The following is a 16,656-nucleotide window of genomic DNA, read 5'->3' as shown; positions in this document are numbered from 1 at the left end:
CCCCGTGCAAGACTGCACCTGAGAACACACGAGGCTGGGGCTGTGCAGGGCCGCCCTCTGCCAGCTTCACAGGGACCTGGCTTCACACTGACACTGGTTAAAAGTGGGTCCTGGCCCAGGCAGAGCAGAAGGCATCTGCTGTCCACACCAGAGGGAACCACTTTATGGCTCAGGCAACGTCTGCAGCATTTTGCAAGGGAGGGAGTCTCCCCTTGGTTAGTCTTGACCACAGGATCACAACTTGAGCCTGACACCTCTGGAAGGATCGGCGTCCACACGTGTGCAGCCGCGCCTTTCCCGGGAAGCGGCTATCCAGAGCTTTTATCACGGCTCCAAGACTCTCCCCAGCCCGTAAAGCTTAGGCACCCCTGTTTTAAAAAGCAGGACTATTGGAAACCACCTCAGCCATAACTACAGTCAGAAGAGGAAGGGCTCTAGTGTCAGAGAGGAGGGGCTGGGACCTTCACCTGCAGCTTGAGGCGATGGGCTTCAATGGGGATGATCTTCAGGATTGGCAGGTCCACAACCAGCACCTTGGGTTTGCTCTTGATAAGACATCCTTTTTCCATATCCCAGTCAGCACCCTCCAGGTACAGTCCTGAGACAAAGCACCCTAGAGACAAAAGGAAGAGACTGGACACAACCGGAGCATCCACAGCCTGCCATCAGGCGCACACAGCAACACACACAAGCCACTGGTTGGCCTCCTCCCCAGCGCCCTGGGGACAGCCCAGGCCCTTCTCCAGCGCTTCTGTCCTGCCCACCTTCCCTCTGTGGAGGAACGGCTCAGACAGGACACCCCGTGGCCCTCCCCCAGGGCCCAGAGAAGTGGGTGCGGGGCGGTGGCCTCTCCCCCAGGAATGAGGCATCAAGGTTGACAGACTTAGACCACCCTGGGCCCCCAGGCTAGGAAGATGCATGGCCCCAGAGTCAGAATGGGCACCATGGCAACCCCGGCTACCCTGGGAGCCGAAGTGGCTGGGGAGCAGGAAGTAGAAGCGTCACAGAGAAAGCGGCCCCCGGGGAGGAGGACCCAGCAGACATAGAAAGGGGAGAAGACAGGAGCACACGCCTGTGGCCCCAGAGAGAGTGGCAGCCCAGACACCGCCAGCTCCCCGCCACTGAGAGCCGCAGAGTCCCTACAGCTTTCCTGTAAGTCCCCACTCCTTAAGCCATCTCAAAAGAGCTTTTGTTCCTTGCAGTTAAATGAACTCTTAAGACAACATGGCCCCAGGGAAACAGCAGTTTCCAGTTCTCGTTTACAGAGTCAGTAACCATTGTCTAAAGGACCTGAAGTTATGGCATAATCAAAGAGTTCCAACCAAGTTAGTCCATACTGCTCTGTGGCTCCCATGCCCCTGGCCCCGTCAGGGGTTACAGGAAAGCCACCTGATGGTTTTTGCAAGAGCTAATTCTGCCCTAGGAGCCCACTTCCCATGAGCTAGCAGAGTAAACATGGTTCAGGTCTCCCCTGCCATAGACCCCAGGTCTCAACGGAGAAAGTGGAAGAGAAACTTCTGTATCCACCCTCAGAGGTGTTACGACATGGGCAGTGCACAGACAGGAAATATTTTTGGCAGGCTGCCTTTCAAACATGGCCTGGCCCATCGAGGCCCACGCTATGCCATTCCCTTTGACTTGGAGGCGGCTCAGGGAGAGAAGTCCTAAGTGAGAGGCTGTGGATCCCGATGAGCTGACGGTACCTTGTCCCGCCCTCTCATTCACTTCATCTGCGTCCTGGAACTTGGTCACTTGTGTGAACAAGGTGGAGCGGTCCAGCGGCCAGCCGTTCTTCCGGCAGGTGGCCTGCACCAGCGCCGTGAGGTAGGACTCAGGGATGTGCAGCCCCGAGAGCCACATCACGCTGGGCTCACCCTCGGTGACCTGGAGAGAAGACAGGGCAAGTGCTGGGAGCCTGGGGCTGCCATCCAATGCCAGGTCAAAGCTGGCCTGGAAGTTAGTTTATGATAAAAGACGTATTTCACCTGAGTGGCAAAAGATGGCGTTGGCACAACTGGCCACCCATTTGAGAAAAACAATCTGGACTGCCACAGTCCAGGTAGATCAAAGATTTAGATATAAAAATAAAACCACAAAAGTACTGGGCCACATCCCCAGTGAATGCTTTCATATCATGGTGTAGGAAATACAAAGCCCAGGATAACAAAGAAAAGCCTTATAGGTTTGACTACGTAAAAATGTAAAGCTTTTCTGCGGAAAAAAATAATGTAAGCAAAGTCAAGACTTATGACAAGCTGGGAGAAATACAGACCAAGGGCTAATTTCTTTGATTTGCAAAGAGCTCTTAACCATCAGTGAAACGATGGAGACCTTACTAAAAATGAAATCCAGATACAAAAGGACAATTCACAGAAAAAGCCAACACGAAATATCTGTAAAGCATGCGAAATACACTCAGGCTCACCATAATTAAAGAAATGCAAAGCAAAACAATGAGATCTTATTTTCACCTATCAGGGAGACAGGGATCCAAAATGTTAAGAACACAGTGTTGCAGAGGGGTGAGGAAAGAAGCTCATACACTGTGGTTTCAGCCTTTCTAAGAACCAGCCAACAAGAGCTATCAAAATTTAAAATGCACACGCTCTTTGATCCAACTCTTCCACTGTCAGAATTTATCCGTGGAATACACCCCTATGCATATTCATAGACATGTGCGCCAGAATGTTATTCGTATTAGCAAAATATATATATATATGGTAACCACCTAAATGTAGACAGTTACCATATTTTCAGGATACAGAAGGAAGAGAAAGGATATGGAACATTTGTACAATGGCATACTCTAAAAAAGAATGAGCTTGCTTTCTGTGTACTAATATGGAACAAGTGCCAAGATATACGCTTAGATAAAATAATCGGGTATGCATAGTATGCTTCAGAGTCTTCAAAAGAAAAAAGAAAAGGAAAAACGGAAGATACAGATATGCTTGTAAGAATCTCAGACCATTTCCAGAGCACCCAGTAAACTCTAACAGAGGTTACTGCTGGGACATGGAAAGAGGGGCTTGGGAGGTGGTTTGAGGGAGTCTAGGTTGACACTTGAATCTGCAGACAGAGAGGAGGTAGTAACGCGCCTCTTACCCACAACATGTACTGGCTGAACCGCCGCAGGAAGTAGACCATCCAGTTTCCAAGGGACTTTAAGGTGTCAGGAGCAAGCCTTCTCCAGATATTAGGGATCTGCCCGATAAAAAGAGACCTGGCCACATCGTCTAACTCATTGCTCATTCCAACTTCTCCAGCTAAGGCCTATTTAGAATCAAGAGCAATCGGCAAGACTCGATCAGAACCCCAGGTGCCACATGTCTAGGCAGTAATCTACGCATGAGAGACGGGCTCACCCTTTGAAGTTCAGCCAGAGACTTGGTCATCCGGACCACAAGCTTGTTGAAGCGTTCCAGCTCCTGCAGGAGCACCACCGAAGTGGGGGAGATTCCTGTTCCAAGGCGCTTCCTCACTTGGTCCAAGTCAAAGACTTTGGGCATCTTGTTTTCTATGTCTTTGGCCACTTGGCCAATATAATCATCGCGGCTGATGCCACTGCTGGATTCCCCTAAAACCAGGACACATTTCAGAGAAAGCAAGGCATCCATGTGTAGAACTGGAGCCTCCTGAGCCTTCCGGTTCTGGGAAAGGCATCAGCAATGTGGGAGAGCTACAAGAAGCAATCGTAAAACCCCACTCAAACTAATGAAGTCCTCCGGAGTAAGACTTTACCTGTCTGAGGCTGCAGCTCCAGCAGGTGAGCCCACATGTCTCGAGCCGCCTGTGTGTAATAGCCAATCTCAGCATTGGAGTGGAGACCAAACACTTCTGGCGTGTTGGCAAGCGGGAGGGCCTCAATGGCTTCTGCAATCAAGAGAACAACGGAGGTGGCACTGTCCAGCCACCTGTGCTTTCTCAGGGCCCACAGCCTCAAAGTCCCCAGACATGCAAGACTAATTTCTACTGTTTAGAGGGTGACTTTTTTTTTTTTTTTTTTGGAGACAGGGTCTTACTCAGTCACCCAGGCTGGAGTGCACTGACGTGCATTGATCACTACAGCCTCGACCTCCTGGGCTCAAGCATTTCTCCCATCTCAGCCTCCCAAGTAGCTGGTACTACAGGTGTTCACTACCACACTCGACTAATTTTTTTATTGTTTTTTGTTTAATTTTTTGTTTTTGTTTTTGTTTTGATTTTTTATTTTTTTGTAGAGATGGGATCTTGCTTGGTGGCCCAGGCTGGTCTTGAACTTCTCGGCTCAAGCGATCTGCCCTTCTTGGCCTTCCAAAGAAGGGATTACAGGTGCGAGTCACCATAACTAGCCAATGACGTTTTTAATATAAAAATTCTACACTACCGCACCCAGTCCAGCCGTATATTCATCTTTTCTGAAAAAGTCTCAGTGAGCTTCACTGTGGCCACTCTGCCCTTCCAGGTGGACCCTGATTTATTTACCATCATTGCAGGATGGGAAATCTGAACTCTATCAGCTCTGCAGCCAGGAATTGTCTGCCAAGCCACCTAACAGGCTTAACAGACCACACCTGACCAGCCAAGGAGCCCCACCAGGAGAGGAGCCAGTTGAAATGTATGGTCTCCCTTAGCAAAAGCCTTGAAAATCTTTTCATGTCTGAGAAATCTCACCAACAAATTTCTCCTTTTCATCACCAACAGGGATTTTGTAGTCCACTTCCTTGTTCCGGAAGAAGTGGAATGGCTGGAAAGTATCAAAAATGAAGTCCCCCAGGTACTCATCCATGTAGATGGTCAGGATGCGGCGATCAAAGCTGTCGATGGCCCGTCCTCCATACATGACCTGAAATTAGAGGGCCTGAGAGCCAGCCACGAGCTCAGAACCTACTGTGTGCACCCTGGGGGCCCGGGGCCAGAGGCGCGCCCAGGGTCAAGAGACGCCTACAGCCTGGCTGCTGCAAGGCTCAAACCTGTTGACTTGCATAGCCTTTTGGGCCACTGTTCACACAATTGATCTGGGGCTTTGCTGGCTTCCCAAGGGATAGGGCCCAAAGCAATAAGAAGCCCTCGGGAAGTGTTGGTAGCTCCTGTGCAGCAAGTAAAGTTCCCCAAACACATCAAACAAACAGCCAAAGAAGCCAGCAGCTGCTGCTGTCTTTGGAATTGATGTCACTGCTTGAGCCGTGTGCAGACCACCGGGGAAGCTTCCTGTGAGCTCTGTACACAGCGACAGTGGAAGCAAGGGGCTGGAGGATGCCTAGCCGGGATCCCCAGCCATGGATCCAGCTCAGGGAACCTCTGTGTGAATAGAGCTCACTTAGGACAAATAACAACTGGGTGAGAGCAGAGAGAATGTCACAGAGACCCAAGGGGAACAGGGGCAGAAGAGGCTGGCTCTGAGGGCTCAGAGGAAAATAGGGGCACAAGGTCACAGCTCTGTAGCCCTAGAGGCACCTGCAGAAGGATCCCCGGTCACCCCTACCTCTCCAATTAGGTACTTGAGGCTGCCCCACGGGATCCTCGGGTCCCGTTGCTGGAAGGCTTTCGTTAAGTACGTGTTCAGAATTTCCATGCAGACCTTAAAAGAAGAGAACACACTCAGTTACAATGAAACCCACCAAGCTGTTCACATTCTGACACTTTTCTGAAAAGGCTGCTGGGAACGGCGCAACCCTGCTGTGGTTGAACTCAGAGGAAAGTCGGGGAGGAAGCAGCCACCTAAGGAAGCGATTTCCAAGGAGAAGCAGCCACTGTCACCTGGAAGTCAGACTCATTGAAGTCATAGTACACGTTCCAGCCAATCTTCCCAAACTTCCTTCTCTCCTGCACCACAGCATGAAAGAATGCTAGCACGTAGACCAGCGGCTTGAAGGCAGGGTGCGGGCACTGGTCCAGCATTTCGTGAGAGATCTTGAAGTAAGTTGCCCTCATGTTGAGTTTCAGCCCATTGGGCGGCTCAGTGACAACCTTCAGAAGAGAAGAAAACGCACAGTGATGGAGACCGCAGGCCCACAAGCTTGGAAGAGTGTGCACAGTGCAGGCACTGCGCTTTCCTTCCTCTCTGCAGAGCCATCTGTCTGAGACCTCCGATAGCTAAAGTCTCTTGTCCAGGGCCCAGGCTAAGAAGTTAAAGGACTAGATGTTTTAGCTCTCAGGGTCAAGGATCAAGGGTCTTTGACCTTCCTCTGAACCATGAGATCCTTTACTGTAGAATGAAAGTCAAGTCTTCCCTCCACCTCCCCAGAGAGAGAGAGACGGGGAATGACAAAACCTTTCCAAAAGAATTTGCTGGAGAATAAATTAAATGGGGCATGTAAACCACCTGAAACTTCTGCAGTCAGCACTAGAGAACTGCAGGCTATGGGGTGGTGGGGGGGGGTGGCGGTGGGGGCATGAAGTTTATGAAAAGCAGCCTAGAAACTGTTAGGGACACATGCAGAATTGGTAGAGATAGGCCTGGGAGTCACAAACACCACCTAGGACAGCAGCCCCCTCTAAAGAGAGAGAGAAATGGGATGAGAAGGGTTTCAACCGCGAGGTTTCAACTGCAGCCTGAGGTTTATTTCTACACAGACACATGCACACCCTGGCCCCACAGCAATATGGTGGTGGTCTGGGAAGCTGGGTGCTGGGCATGTTGGTGTCCATCCTGAAGCCAGACCTTTAGGGACTTCTGCAGAATCCCAATGGGGAAGCCCTTGGTGGGGTCCGTGGTGAGCCACAGGCGGAAGTCTGGGTGGGGCTTGGTGATCCTCTCCAAGGACTTCTCCAGATCTTTCAGCCACTTGACCAGGAGGTGGCAGTTCTGCAGCATCAGCCACTGCCCGCGAGCCACCGCAGTCTCCAGCAGCTGCAGGGCCACCTGCGCCAGGGGAGAGGGAGGAGGAGAGGGGGGAGTTGGCATCCAAACCCAACCCCGTGCTCTCCAGAGACCCACTCCACCCCACAGAAAGGTGATGGCCAGCTCCAGCAGCAGCCAAAAGCAAGCCAAGGATCCAGGAGCTACAGGAGGAGCCTTCAAATAAACCATCTTTTAGAAACCCCATGGGCCCCGTGGGTGCACTGAGCTGGTCACACACAGCCTGGAAGATGGGTCAGCATTTTGCACTCATCAGCCCCCCGGCCCTAGAAACCCCAGCTTCTCCCACACAGTCGCTCCTGTCCGGAGGACTCCTGAGCAGGGCTGCAACAGACCAGCTAAAGCCCACCAGGAAGTAGGGATTGTCCTGGCCACTGTAAGATCTTCAGGGCCCTAGGCCTGGAAAACAATCACCATGTCCCCTCCCAAATGTAATTCAAGCACAAACAAGCTAAACACCCAAATCAAGCCTTGGTTTCTGAAATGGCTTAAAACACATGAGCGCTGATGTTACAATAGCTTCTTTCAGTGTTGTGGTTGAGAGAGCTGGCCCGCCTTGCTGGTGCCCAGGGCTTGCCTCCCGGGCCATCCAGCATGGGTATGGCCATCCTCATCTCACCCAGGGGCTTTCAGCAGCAGAGGGGCTTACCCAAAGCCTTGCAGTTCATAGCAAAGCCAGGACTGGCAGTCAGCTCCCTCTGACCCCAACATGCATGCCTGCGACCATCACACTTGCTGACGCACAGGCTTTTCCCGCAAGCTTTGTCCCACATTGTACTGAACTTGCATAGCAAGTTCTAGCAGGGAGCACTGTGATGCAGAGAGGCAAGACCTCAGCAAAGAAAGCTCTCTGGCTCAGAAGGACAGGAGGATTTGCACCACAGTTCTGTCCTGAATGGTCCTGGGCTCAGCCTCTCTCAACCCACTCCCTTGGCCATGCAATTGGGGCCATCATAATTCTGATCTGCAATGAGGCTGTTCAGGGACTAAGGAAGGTAAGGACTGTGTGTGAAAGGGCTTTGAAGACGGCACAGCCTGGGCACTGTGGCTCATGCCTGTGATCCCACTTTGGGAGGCTGAAGTGGGAGGATCGCTTGAGTCCAGGAGTTCAAGACCACCCAGGGCAACATGGTGACGTGTTTGTATTTTTCTCTACAGAAAATACAAAAAACATTAGCCAGGCATGGTGATGCATGCCTGTAGTCCCAGCTGCTACTGGGGAGGCTGAGGCAGGATGATCACTTAACAGTCAGGAGGTCGAGGCTGCAGCGAGCTATGTTCGTAACACTGCACTCCAGCCTGGGTCACAGAGTAAAAAGAAAAGAAAAAGGAAAAAAAAAGAAAAGCACAGCACCACAATCACAACACAAGGTTGTGAAATCATAACTATTATTGTCATCTACGCAGTGTTTCATTACTGCTGCTTTGCTCGGAAATGCATCCAGCTTACTTGTGGCGTGGCACTCTCAGCTTAAATCCAGGTTAGCTCCTCCTTAGCAGACACCAGGGACCTCCCCTAAATGTAGAGCTTGTTCCTTTCAGCCACAAATTACCTTTTCTTGACCTTGACCCATTGCAAGGAATTTGAGGCGATTTCCTCCAAAACCACTTCGCTCTGCTAATTTCATAAGATCACTTGCAGGGTCAGAGCCAGGACTCAGGATAAACACAATGGGCGAATTTGGAGTGCTCTGCTCAAAAATAGCTTCAAAGCTGATCATTGGGGGCTGTACATACCTGGTGAAAGAAACACAGTCAGAAAACTGCCCCGGGAGGACAGCTCCAGACCAGGGGCTGGTCTGTCTGATCAGTGCTGCCTCCTCCAGTGTCCAGAACCTTCTGACCCCTCCCCTGGGATAGCTCTTTGCAGTCTTCCCTGTTTTAGATTCTAGTTTCTATGCACATCTCCCACCCTGATGGGGAACTCCTGTACCCCCTGCACGCTCGATTCAGTTGGTTTGTGCCGAGCTGGGCACCTCAGCTTGCCCTCCAGGTGGGCGTGCCCATGGCACAAAACCCTGAGGCTCCACAGGTGTGTCCTGAATGGTCCACATCTTGAATTTTGAGTTTTGTGTGTGGGTTTTTTCTTTTTCTTTTTCTTTTTTAATTGAGAGATATAATTTCACTCTGTTGCCCAGGCTGGAGTACAGTGGTACTATCATAGCTCACTGCAGCCTCAAACTCTCAGGCTCAAGCCATCCTCCCACCTCAGCTTCCTTAGTAGCTTGACTACAGGTGTGCGCCACCACAGCTGGCTCATTTTTTTTATTATTTTTTATTTTTTAGAGGCAGTATCTCGCTATATTGCCCAGGCTGGTCTCAAACTCCTGGCCTCAAGTGATCCTCCCACATCAGCCTCCTGAAGTGCTGGGATTACAGGTATGAGCCACTGCACCTGACCCAGACGTGCGTTTTAAAATTCATTGCCAACACAAAGATACTGGGATATTTCAGGTAAAAATCTGAAGTCCTAGCTTCTTTCAGAGTCAGAGGATCCAGCCACTGTGGGTTCCCAGTGGCACATGGTATCAGTCAGCAGGAGCTAAGGGCAGCTGCCCAGGGACCAGGACTCCACCCAGCCTCATCACTCACTGTCATGGCCTACTGGCTGCAAGGGCACATCTGAGCTGCAGTCCCACGCTCTCTGCCTGGCTTTGTACCCCATGCTAGAGCAACATTGTCCAGTGTGACGGCCATGAGGCACACGCAGCGACTCAGCACTTAAAATGTGGCTGGCCCCAATTGAGATGTGCTGTAAGTGTGAATTCACACAGGATTTTGAAGACTTAATACCAAAAAAAGCATGTAAGATGTCTCAATCATGTTCATACTGATTATACATTTAAATGATAATTTTAATATATTCATTTAAATAAAATATATTACAATTAATTGCGCCCATTTCTTTTCTAATGGAGCTACTAGAACTTTTGAAACTGCATATGTGGCTCACATTGAATTTCTTGTGACTAGCGCTGTTCTAGAATATTGAAGAATTCTAGAATATTGGCTATGGAATATTGTCCAGACAGGGTGGCGACAGCTGTCACGGGAGCTGGTCAGCCTCTGCTTTCTTTGAGCCCAAGGTGGGAGGATGCTGGCGATCCCACCCCACAAAAAGTGGCAAATCAACAAAACGACACACTTACTTCTCTCCCATTGTTACAGTCACATAGTCAGTCACTGCCCGATAGACCCGATCCACACGGAAACAGCGCAAAATAAGCAATTTCTGGAAAGGGGTGATGTTGTTATCGTAACCCAAGGGGAATGGAAACTGCTCCAGTGAATCCAGGTCATACCACTGGGAAAAGCAAAGAATATTCATTGTGGCATCAACTCAGAAATGACATAGGTCCCCATTTGTGTGTGAAGGTGGCAAAAGCCACTGGAAAGGGATGAGAATCTATAGGTGTAGTAACTGAAGGCCACCTGGTCAGATCTGTCATTCTCTACCCCCAAAGACTATGACATTCAGAAAGGAGAAACTGAGTCTTATTCACTAAGTGCCCATCAAGGGACATGGTACATGGTAGATGCCCAACAACTATTTCTGGGATGGATGGGTCGGTAGGTAGATGGATAGGTGGGTGCATGCATGGGTGGATGGATGGATGAGTAGTTGGGTGGGTGGGTGGGTGAATGGGTAGATGAATGGGTAGGTGGGTAAATGGATGGATGGGTGGCTGGGTGGGTAGGAGGGTGGATGGATACAGGGATGAATGGATGGATGGATGGATGAGTAGGTGGGTGGGCGGGCAGATGGGTAGATGAATGGGTAGGTGGGTAAGTGGATGGATGGATGGGTGGGTGGGTAGGTGGGTGGATGGATACAGGGATGAATGAATGGATGGATGGATGGATGAGTAGGTAGGTGGGCGGGTGGATGGGTAGATGAATGGGTAGGTGGGTAAATGGATGGATGGGTGGGTGGGTGGGTAGGTGGGTGGATGGATACAGGGATGAATGGATGGATGGATGGATGGATGAGTAGGTGGGTGGGCGGGCGGATGGGTAGATGAATGGTTAGGTGGGTAAATGGATGGATGGGTAGATGGGTGGGTAGGTGGGTGGATGGATACAGGGATGGATGGATGGATGGATGGATGGATAGATGGATGGATGGATGGATGGATGGACGGACAGGTAGATGATTGGATCTCCCATACAACTAGCTGAATTAGCCAAAGGAGAATTCCAATCAGGGGGTTAGAGGGCATCAATTACACACTAATGGGTTACTCAAAGGAGTGTCTTCTCTTAAGGGGTTGGGCCACAGTTGAGGTTTAGAGATTATTGACATGTGGGGAAGGAGAGGAGGAGAAAGGGAGCATGGGCTCACCTCCTGCCAGACAGTCTGGTTATTCTCAACATCATCGGGAAGTCGCCCAAAGCTGTCTGAAAACATTTCTGATAAAAGAATGATATCTTCCCATCCTTGGTCAGACAACCAAGTGCAGGGCTTTTTTCTTCTGCTTTTCTCCAGGGAAATGTTTCCTAATCACAACGGAAGAGAAGCAAACAGCCGTTGTGCTGCCAACACAAAGCAGGCAACTCTGCTTTGACTTCTCTCACTTTTGGGGAAAAGTCCACTTCTCAAGAAGGAGACTGGAAAGAGGAAATGGCCCGGGCTTGCCCTCGTCACCGCCAGTGACACCAACTAGGCGCTCAGTGTAGCATCCAGCTTCCAGCCTCAGGGTGGCCCCGAGACAGAGGCTGGCTGCTCCGAGTTCAACCAGAGCCTTTTCGGAGGCTGGAATGATCAACTGGAATAGTGAAAAATGCAGTGCTGTTGGGAGCCAAGTTTTAAGGCGAATTTTTGTGATTGTCTATTTTAATGGACAAACTTATATACACGTATCGTGTGGGCAAGGAGATGGGAGGAATGAAGCTAGGCAAATTCATTACCTTTTAGAAAGAAATCTAATTCTTCTTGAGGGACTCTCCCTTCTGCTTGTTCTATCTTGATGGTCATATTAAAAGAAAAGAGTAGCTTGTGCCTCTCAAACAGCCCTGGAGGGAAACATCAGACAAGCATTGATTTCTTTAAAAACCTGAGTTTCGTACGCATGCTGTGCTTAAATGTAAGAGAAATGAAACACTCAAAGTGTATGGCTGCATTTAGCCCTCTCTGCACCCCATGTCCATGACTATCTAAGTGCACAAAAGATAAGCTCAGTTCCTAGGTCATGCCCCAGTCTGTAGTGACATGCTCCTGTATGTAACGGAAATGGCTGTGTCTACAGGAGGTAAAATCACACCGTCCTGGGAAAAGGAAAAGCCAGCGAGGGGCAGTACAGTTGGGGCTCAGAGCCACCCTCTCAACTGAAGGCAGGTTGTTTGCCTGACTCCATGGCATTCATGTCCATTAGAGTCTAGGAGAGGTGTTGGCAAACCTTCTGCAAAGGGCCACATAGTAAATATTTTTGGCTTTGGAAGCTAGATGGTCATAACCACTCAACTCCACCACTGTAGTGCAAAAGCAACCATAGACAATATGTATACTAATGGATATGGTCCTGTTCCAATAAAACTTTATTTACAAAAGCAGGCAGTGGGCCAGATTTGGATGCTGGCTAGGGGTTTGCCAACCTCTACTGCAGAGGACATACTCCATCAACAGACTCTTTATTGATGGATGCAAAATACCAGCTTTCTTTTTTGCTTTTTAACAGAAGATATGTGTTCCTGGAAAATAAAATTGTGTAAGTCAAAATTTGTAATTTGAATTCTACTTCATATGTGTTAGGAGGGTTGGCTACTTAAGTGAGTCCTATAGAAACAATCTCTTTTCTGCCCAACTGTTAAGGGCTAAATTATATTTCTCCAAACTTCATATGTTGAAGCCCCAGCTTCCAGTACCTCAGAATATGATGGTATTTGGAGACCATCTCTTAAGGGGTTGGGCCTTTAAAGAGATGATTAAGTTCAAATGAGGCCATTAGGGTGGGCCCAGTCCAACCTCACTGGTGTCCTTACAAGAGAAGGAAATTTGGACACGCACAGACACCAGGGATTCATATGCAGAGAAGAAAGACTTTGTGCAGACACAGCAGGAAGACGGCCTCCTGCAAGCCAAGGGGAGCGTCCTAAGGAGAAATGAAATCTACCAAAACCTTGATTTTGGACTTCTGACCTCCAAAACTATGAGAAAATAAATTTCTGTTGCTTAAGCCACCCAGTCGGTGGCATTTTGTTAAGGCAGGCATGACAAACTTAATACAACAAGCACTGGTGCATGGAAAATATCACTGTCAGTGCAGTGTCTCAGCAAAAGAGGACTGGAAAGCGATGCAAGTGTGCATCCTGTCCGCCTCTGCTTTCTAAAGGTCGCTCTACAGGCCCCTGCTTAAAAATGGCCATTCTGAGTTTCTCCCAACTCCTTTCCAAAAACCAACCGAAATGGTGAGTCTTTTTGTTTGCTTTTGTTTTTTGTTTTTTTTGTGTGTGTGCAGTGGCACGATCTTGGCTCACTGCAACCTCCGCCTCCTGGGTTCAAGCCATTCTCCTGCCTCAGCCTCTCGAGTAGCTAGGACTACAGGCACGTGCCACCACACCCAGCTAATTTTTGTATTTTTAGTAGAGACAGGGTTTCACCACGTTGGCCAGGATCGTCTCCATCTCTTGACCTTGTGATCTGCCCACCTTGGTGACCCAAAGTGCTGGGATTACAGGCGTGAGCCACTGTGCCTGGCCTAATGGTGAGTTTTTTAAAAAGGTATAAGCTCCCAGAAAATTGGAGAAAAGACAATAGCAATAAAATTTTGCAAGCGACTCCAGGTGCGGTTGCCGTGAGCTAAGATCGCACCCCTGCACTCCAGCCTGGACAACAGAATGACATTCTGTCTTAAAAAAAAAAAAAAAAAAAAGAATAAAAAGAAAAAAAGCCCTGCAAGCTACAGACAGATGGACAAGTGATAATTGATTTAGCAGAGCTGAGAAAGTTGACTCTTACATGAGGAGGAGATAAAGCTGAGATGCAAACCACAGAATGCATCAAAAGCTCAGGAACTGGCAGTTCCAGATCCTTTGGAAGTGTGGGTGCATATGGGCTAAAAACAGGAAGATGGGTGGACAGCTTGTTTGACAAGCAGTCAGATCCCAGATCCCCTCTCACTCCATGCTGCCAGGCAACTGCCTGCCCCACCCAAGTGAACTTTGGAAAAGATAAAGCAGGGTCTCTGGACAGGGGAACACCAGGCATAGTTGAGGGGAAACCACACTGAAAAGATGGTTTTCAGCACGAGTTTTCATGATGAATGCTGAAATTGACAGCCTTCTTTTCTCACATGCTTCCACGAAGACTGGCAGCCAGGGTTACATACTCCAGGAAAAGGCTGAAGACTCTTCACTGGGGAGTCTTAAGGTCTCGTGAGAAAAGAACTACATGTATTGGCATTTGAGAGTTCCTCCAATGACACAACACAGAGAGGCGAGCCGCAAAATTCAGACGACGGGAAACAACCCAGCAATCAGGCAAGTTTCTTCCACAGATAAATGCAAGGGGTGGGACAGACACGGTGGCTTATGCTTCTAGTCCCAGCACTTTGGGAGGCTGAGGCAGGAGGATCCCTTAAGCCCAGGAGTTCAAGACCAGCCTGGGCAACATGGCGAGACCACCATCTCTACAAAAAAATTTTTAAAAAATTATCTGGGCATGGTGGCATGCACCTGTAGTCCCAGCTACTGAGGAGGCTGAAGTGGGAGGATCACTTGTGCCTGGGAGGTGGAGGTTGCAGTCGGCTGTGATTGTGTCACTGCACTCCAGCCTGGGCATCAGAGCCAGACCCTGTCTCTAAAAATAAATAAATAAAAATAGCCGGGCGCGGTGGCTCAAGCCTGTAATCCCAGCACTTTGGGAGGCCGAGACGGGCGGATCACGAGGTCAGGAGATCGAGACCATCCTAGCTAACACGGTGAAACCCCGTCTCTACTAAAAAATACAAAAAACTAGCCGGGTGAGGTGGCGGGCGCCTGTAGTGCCAGCTACTCCGGAGGCTGAGGCAGGAGAATGGCGTAAACCCAGGAGGCGGAGCTTGCAGTGAGCTGAGATCCGGCCACTACACTCCAGCCTGGGCGACAGAGCGAGACTCCATCTCAAAAAAAAAAAATAAATAAAAATAAATAAATAAAAATAAAAATAAATGCAACGGGGAAAAGAGAGAAATTAAGTGACACAACCAATTATAACGTATAGACCCTTAATGAGGTCCTGATTTAAGCTAATGTCAAATATGACATATAAGACAATGGGAACATTTGAAAACTAGGTATGTGATGATGTTCAGGAATTATTAATTTGGGGGTATGATAATGGCCTTATGTCTACATTTTTAAATAGAATCCTTCTATTTTATAGCAGGGATGGGCAAACCACAAGCCAGGGGCCAAATCCAGTCTACTGCCTGTTTTTGCTAATAAAATTTTATTGGAACACAGCCATGGCCATTCACTTCCATATTGTCCAATGGCTGCTTTGTGCTACAACTGCAGAAATGAGTAGTTGTGGCAAAAATCACTTAGCCTTCAAAGCCTAAAATCCGACCCTTTCCAGAAAAAGTTTGCTGACCTCTGTTTTAGAGATACAAACTAACATACTTACAGATAAGTGATCTGAATAGGAAGCAAATTTTCAGCATAATCTGGGTTGACGGGGAACTGTCTGGATTATATAAACAAATCCAGAGCTGATCATTGCCAGGTGAGAGGTGTGCAGACGATCATGGCACTATTCTCTTTTGTATATGTTTTCCATAACAAAAAGCGTTTTTAAAAAATCAATGATTTAGGGGTTGAAATAGACTGTAGTCACTTTGGAAACAGTTTGACAGTTCCTCAAAAGTTAGACATTGAATTACCTATGATCCAGCAGTTCCCTTCCTAGATGCACCTCCAAGAGAATTAAAAACACACATTCACACAAAAACCTGCACACAAGTGTTCACAGGAGCATTGCCTTAATAGCAAAAAAGCGAAACAACCCAAATGCCCATCAGGTGACGGGTGAGTAAACACAGTGTGGTCTGTCCATACATGGAATGTGACTCAGCCACAGACAGGAACGAAGCGCTGACACATGCAGCAACACGGATCAACCGTGAGGTCACGATGTGGAATGAAAGACGCCAGTCATGAAGTCACACACCCTATGATGCCATTGACATGAAGTGTTCAGCACAAGTAAATCCTTACAGACGGAAGGCAGAGTGGTGACTGCCAGGGACTAGGAGCAGGGGGCCAGGGGTGACTGCTAATGGGTGTGGGATTTCATTTCAGGGCTGGTGGACACGTTCCAGAGCAAGAGAGTAGTGATGGCTGCACAACTCTATGAATATGCTGTGAATCACCAAACTGTACATTTTTAAAGGGCGAATTTATGGTATGTAAATTGTATCTCAATAAAGCTGCTATCTTAAAATTCAATGCTTTAAACATTCTTCTTGTAACATGAATCGCCACACTTAAGAATGCCATTCGGAGCTGGGCATGATGGCTCATACCTCGTCATCCCAGCACTTCGGGAGGCCAAGGTGGGTGGATCGTTTGAGCTCAGGAGTTTGAGACCAGCCTGGGCAACATAGTGAAACCCCATCCGTACAAAATACACAAAAACTTAGCTGGGCGTGGTGGCATGCCTTGTAGTCCCAGCTACTCTGCAGGCTGAGGTAGGAGGATCACCTGAGCCTGGGAGGTGGAGGTTGCAGTGAGCTGTGATTGCACCACTGCACTCCTGCCGGGATGATGGAGCAAGACCCTATCTCAAACAAAAAAAAAAGAAAGAAAGAAAGAAAAAAATGCCATTTGGTAAGTTTCTG

General features: G+C 48.8%; 1 protein-coding gene and 1 long non-coding RNA gene across 3 annotated transcripts in view; one reads left to right on the top strand and one right to left on the bottom strand.

The window, feature by feature from the left end:
• Positions 1-16,656, bottom strand: part of DNAH10 (dynein axonemal heavy chain 10) — a 179,655-nt gene that overhangs the window by 2,112 nt on the left and 160,887 nt on the right. For both annotated transcript variants that reach the window (XM_028830097.2, XM_077955570.1), the window contains 13 exons: positions 11,750-11,854; positions 11,184-11,338; positions 9,991-10,145; positions 8,395-8,578; positions 6,644-6,844; positions 5,740-5,949; positions 5,465-5,560; positions 4,654-4,825; positions 3,742-3,873; positions 3,366-3,577; positions 3,106-3,273; positions 1,704-1,884; positions 468-613 (listed from right to left, as the gene is read on the bottom strand). In XM_028830097.2, coding sequence (XP_028685930.2) covers positions 468-613; positions 1,704-1,884; positions 3,106-3,273; positions 3,366-3,577; positions 3,742-3,873; positions 4,654-4,825; positions 5,465-5,560; positions 5,740-5,949; positions 6,644-6,844; positions 8,395-8,578; positions 9,991-10,145; positions 11,184-11,338; positions 11,750-11,854 — 2,117 coding nt within the window. The remainder of the gene's footprint in view (positions 1-467; positions 614-1,703; positions 1,885-3,105; positions 3,274-3,365; positions 3,578-3,741; positions 3,874-4,653; positions 4,826-5,464; positions 5,561-5,739; positions 5,950-6,643; positions 6,845-8,394; positions 8,579-9,990; positions 10,146-11,183; positions 11,339-11,749; positions 11,855-16,656) is intronic.
• On the top strand, positions 252-8,186 carry LOC144333202 (uncharacterized). The gene is made up of 2 exons (XR_013401667.1): positions 252-1,152; positions 4,684-8,186. It is a non-coding gene; the product is annotated as an uncharacterized LOC144333202 (long non-coding RNA).

The sequence above is a fragment of the Macaca mulatta genome, chromosome 11 (assembly GCF_049350105.2).
Source record: "Macaca mulatta isolate MMU2019108-1 chromosome 11, T2T-MMU8v2.0, whole genome shotgun sequence".
In the NCBI taxonomy this organism is placed as follows: domain Eukaryota; kingdom Metazoa; phylum Chordata; class Mammalia; order Primates; family Cercopithecidae; genus Macaca; species Macaca mulatta.
The sequence above is the reverse complement of the archived record's forward strand: the minus strand, read 5'-3'. Positions and strand labels throughout refer to the sequence as shown.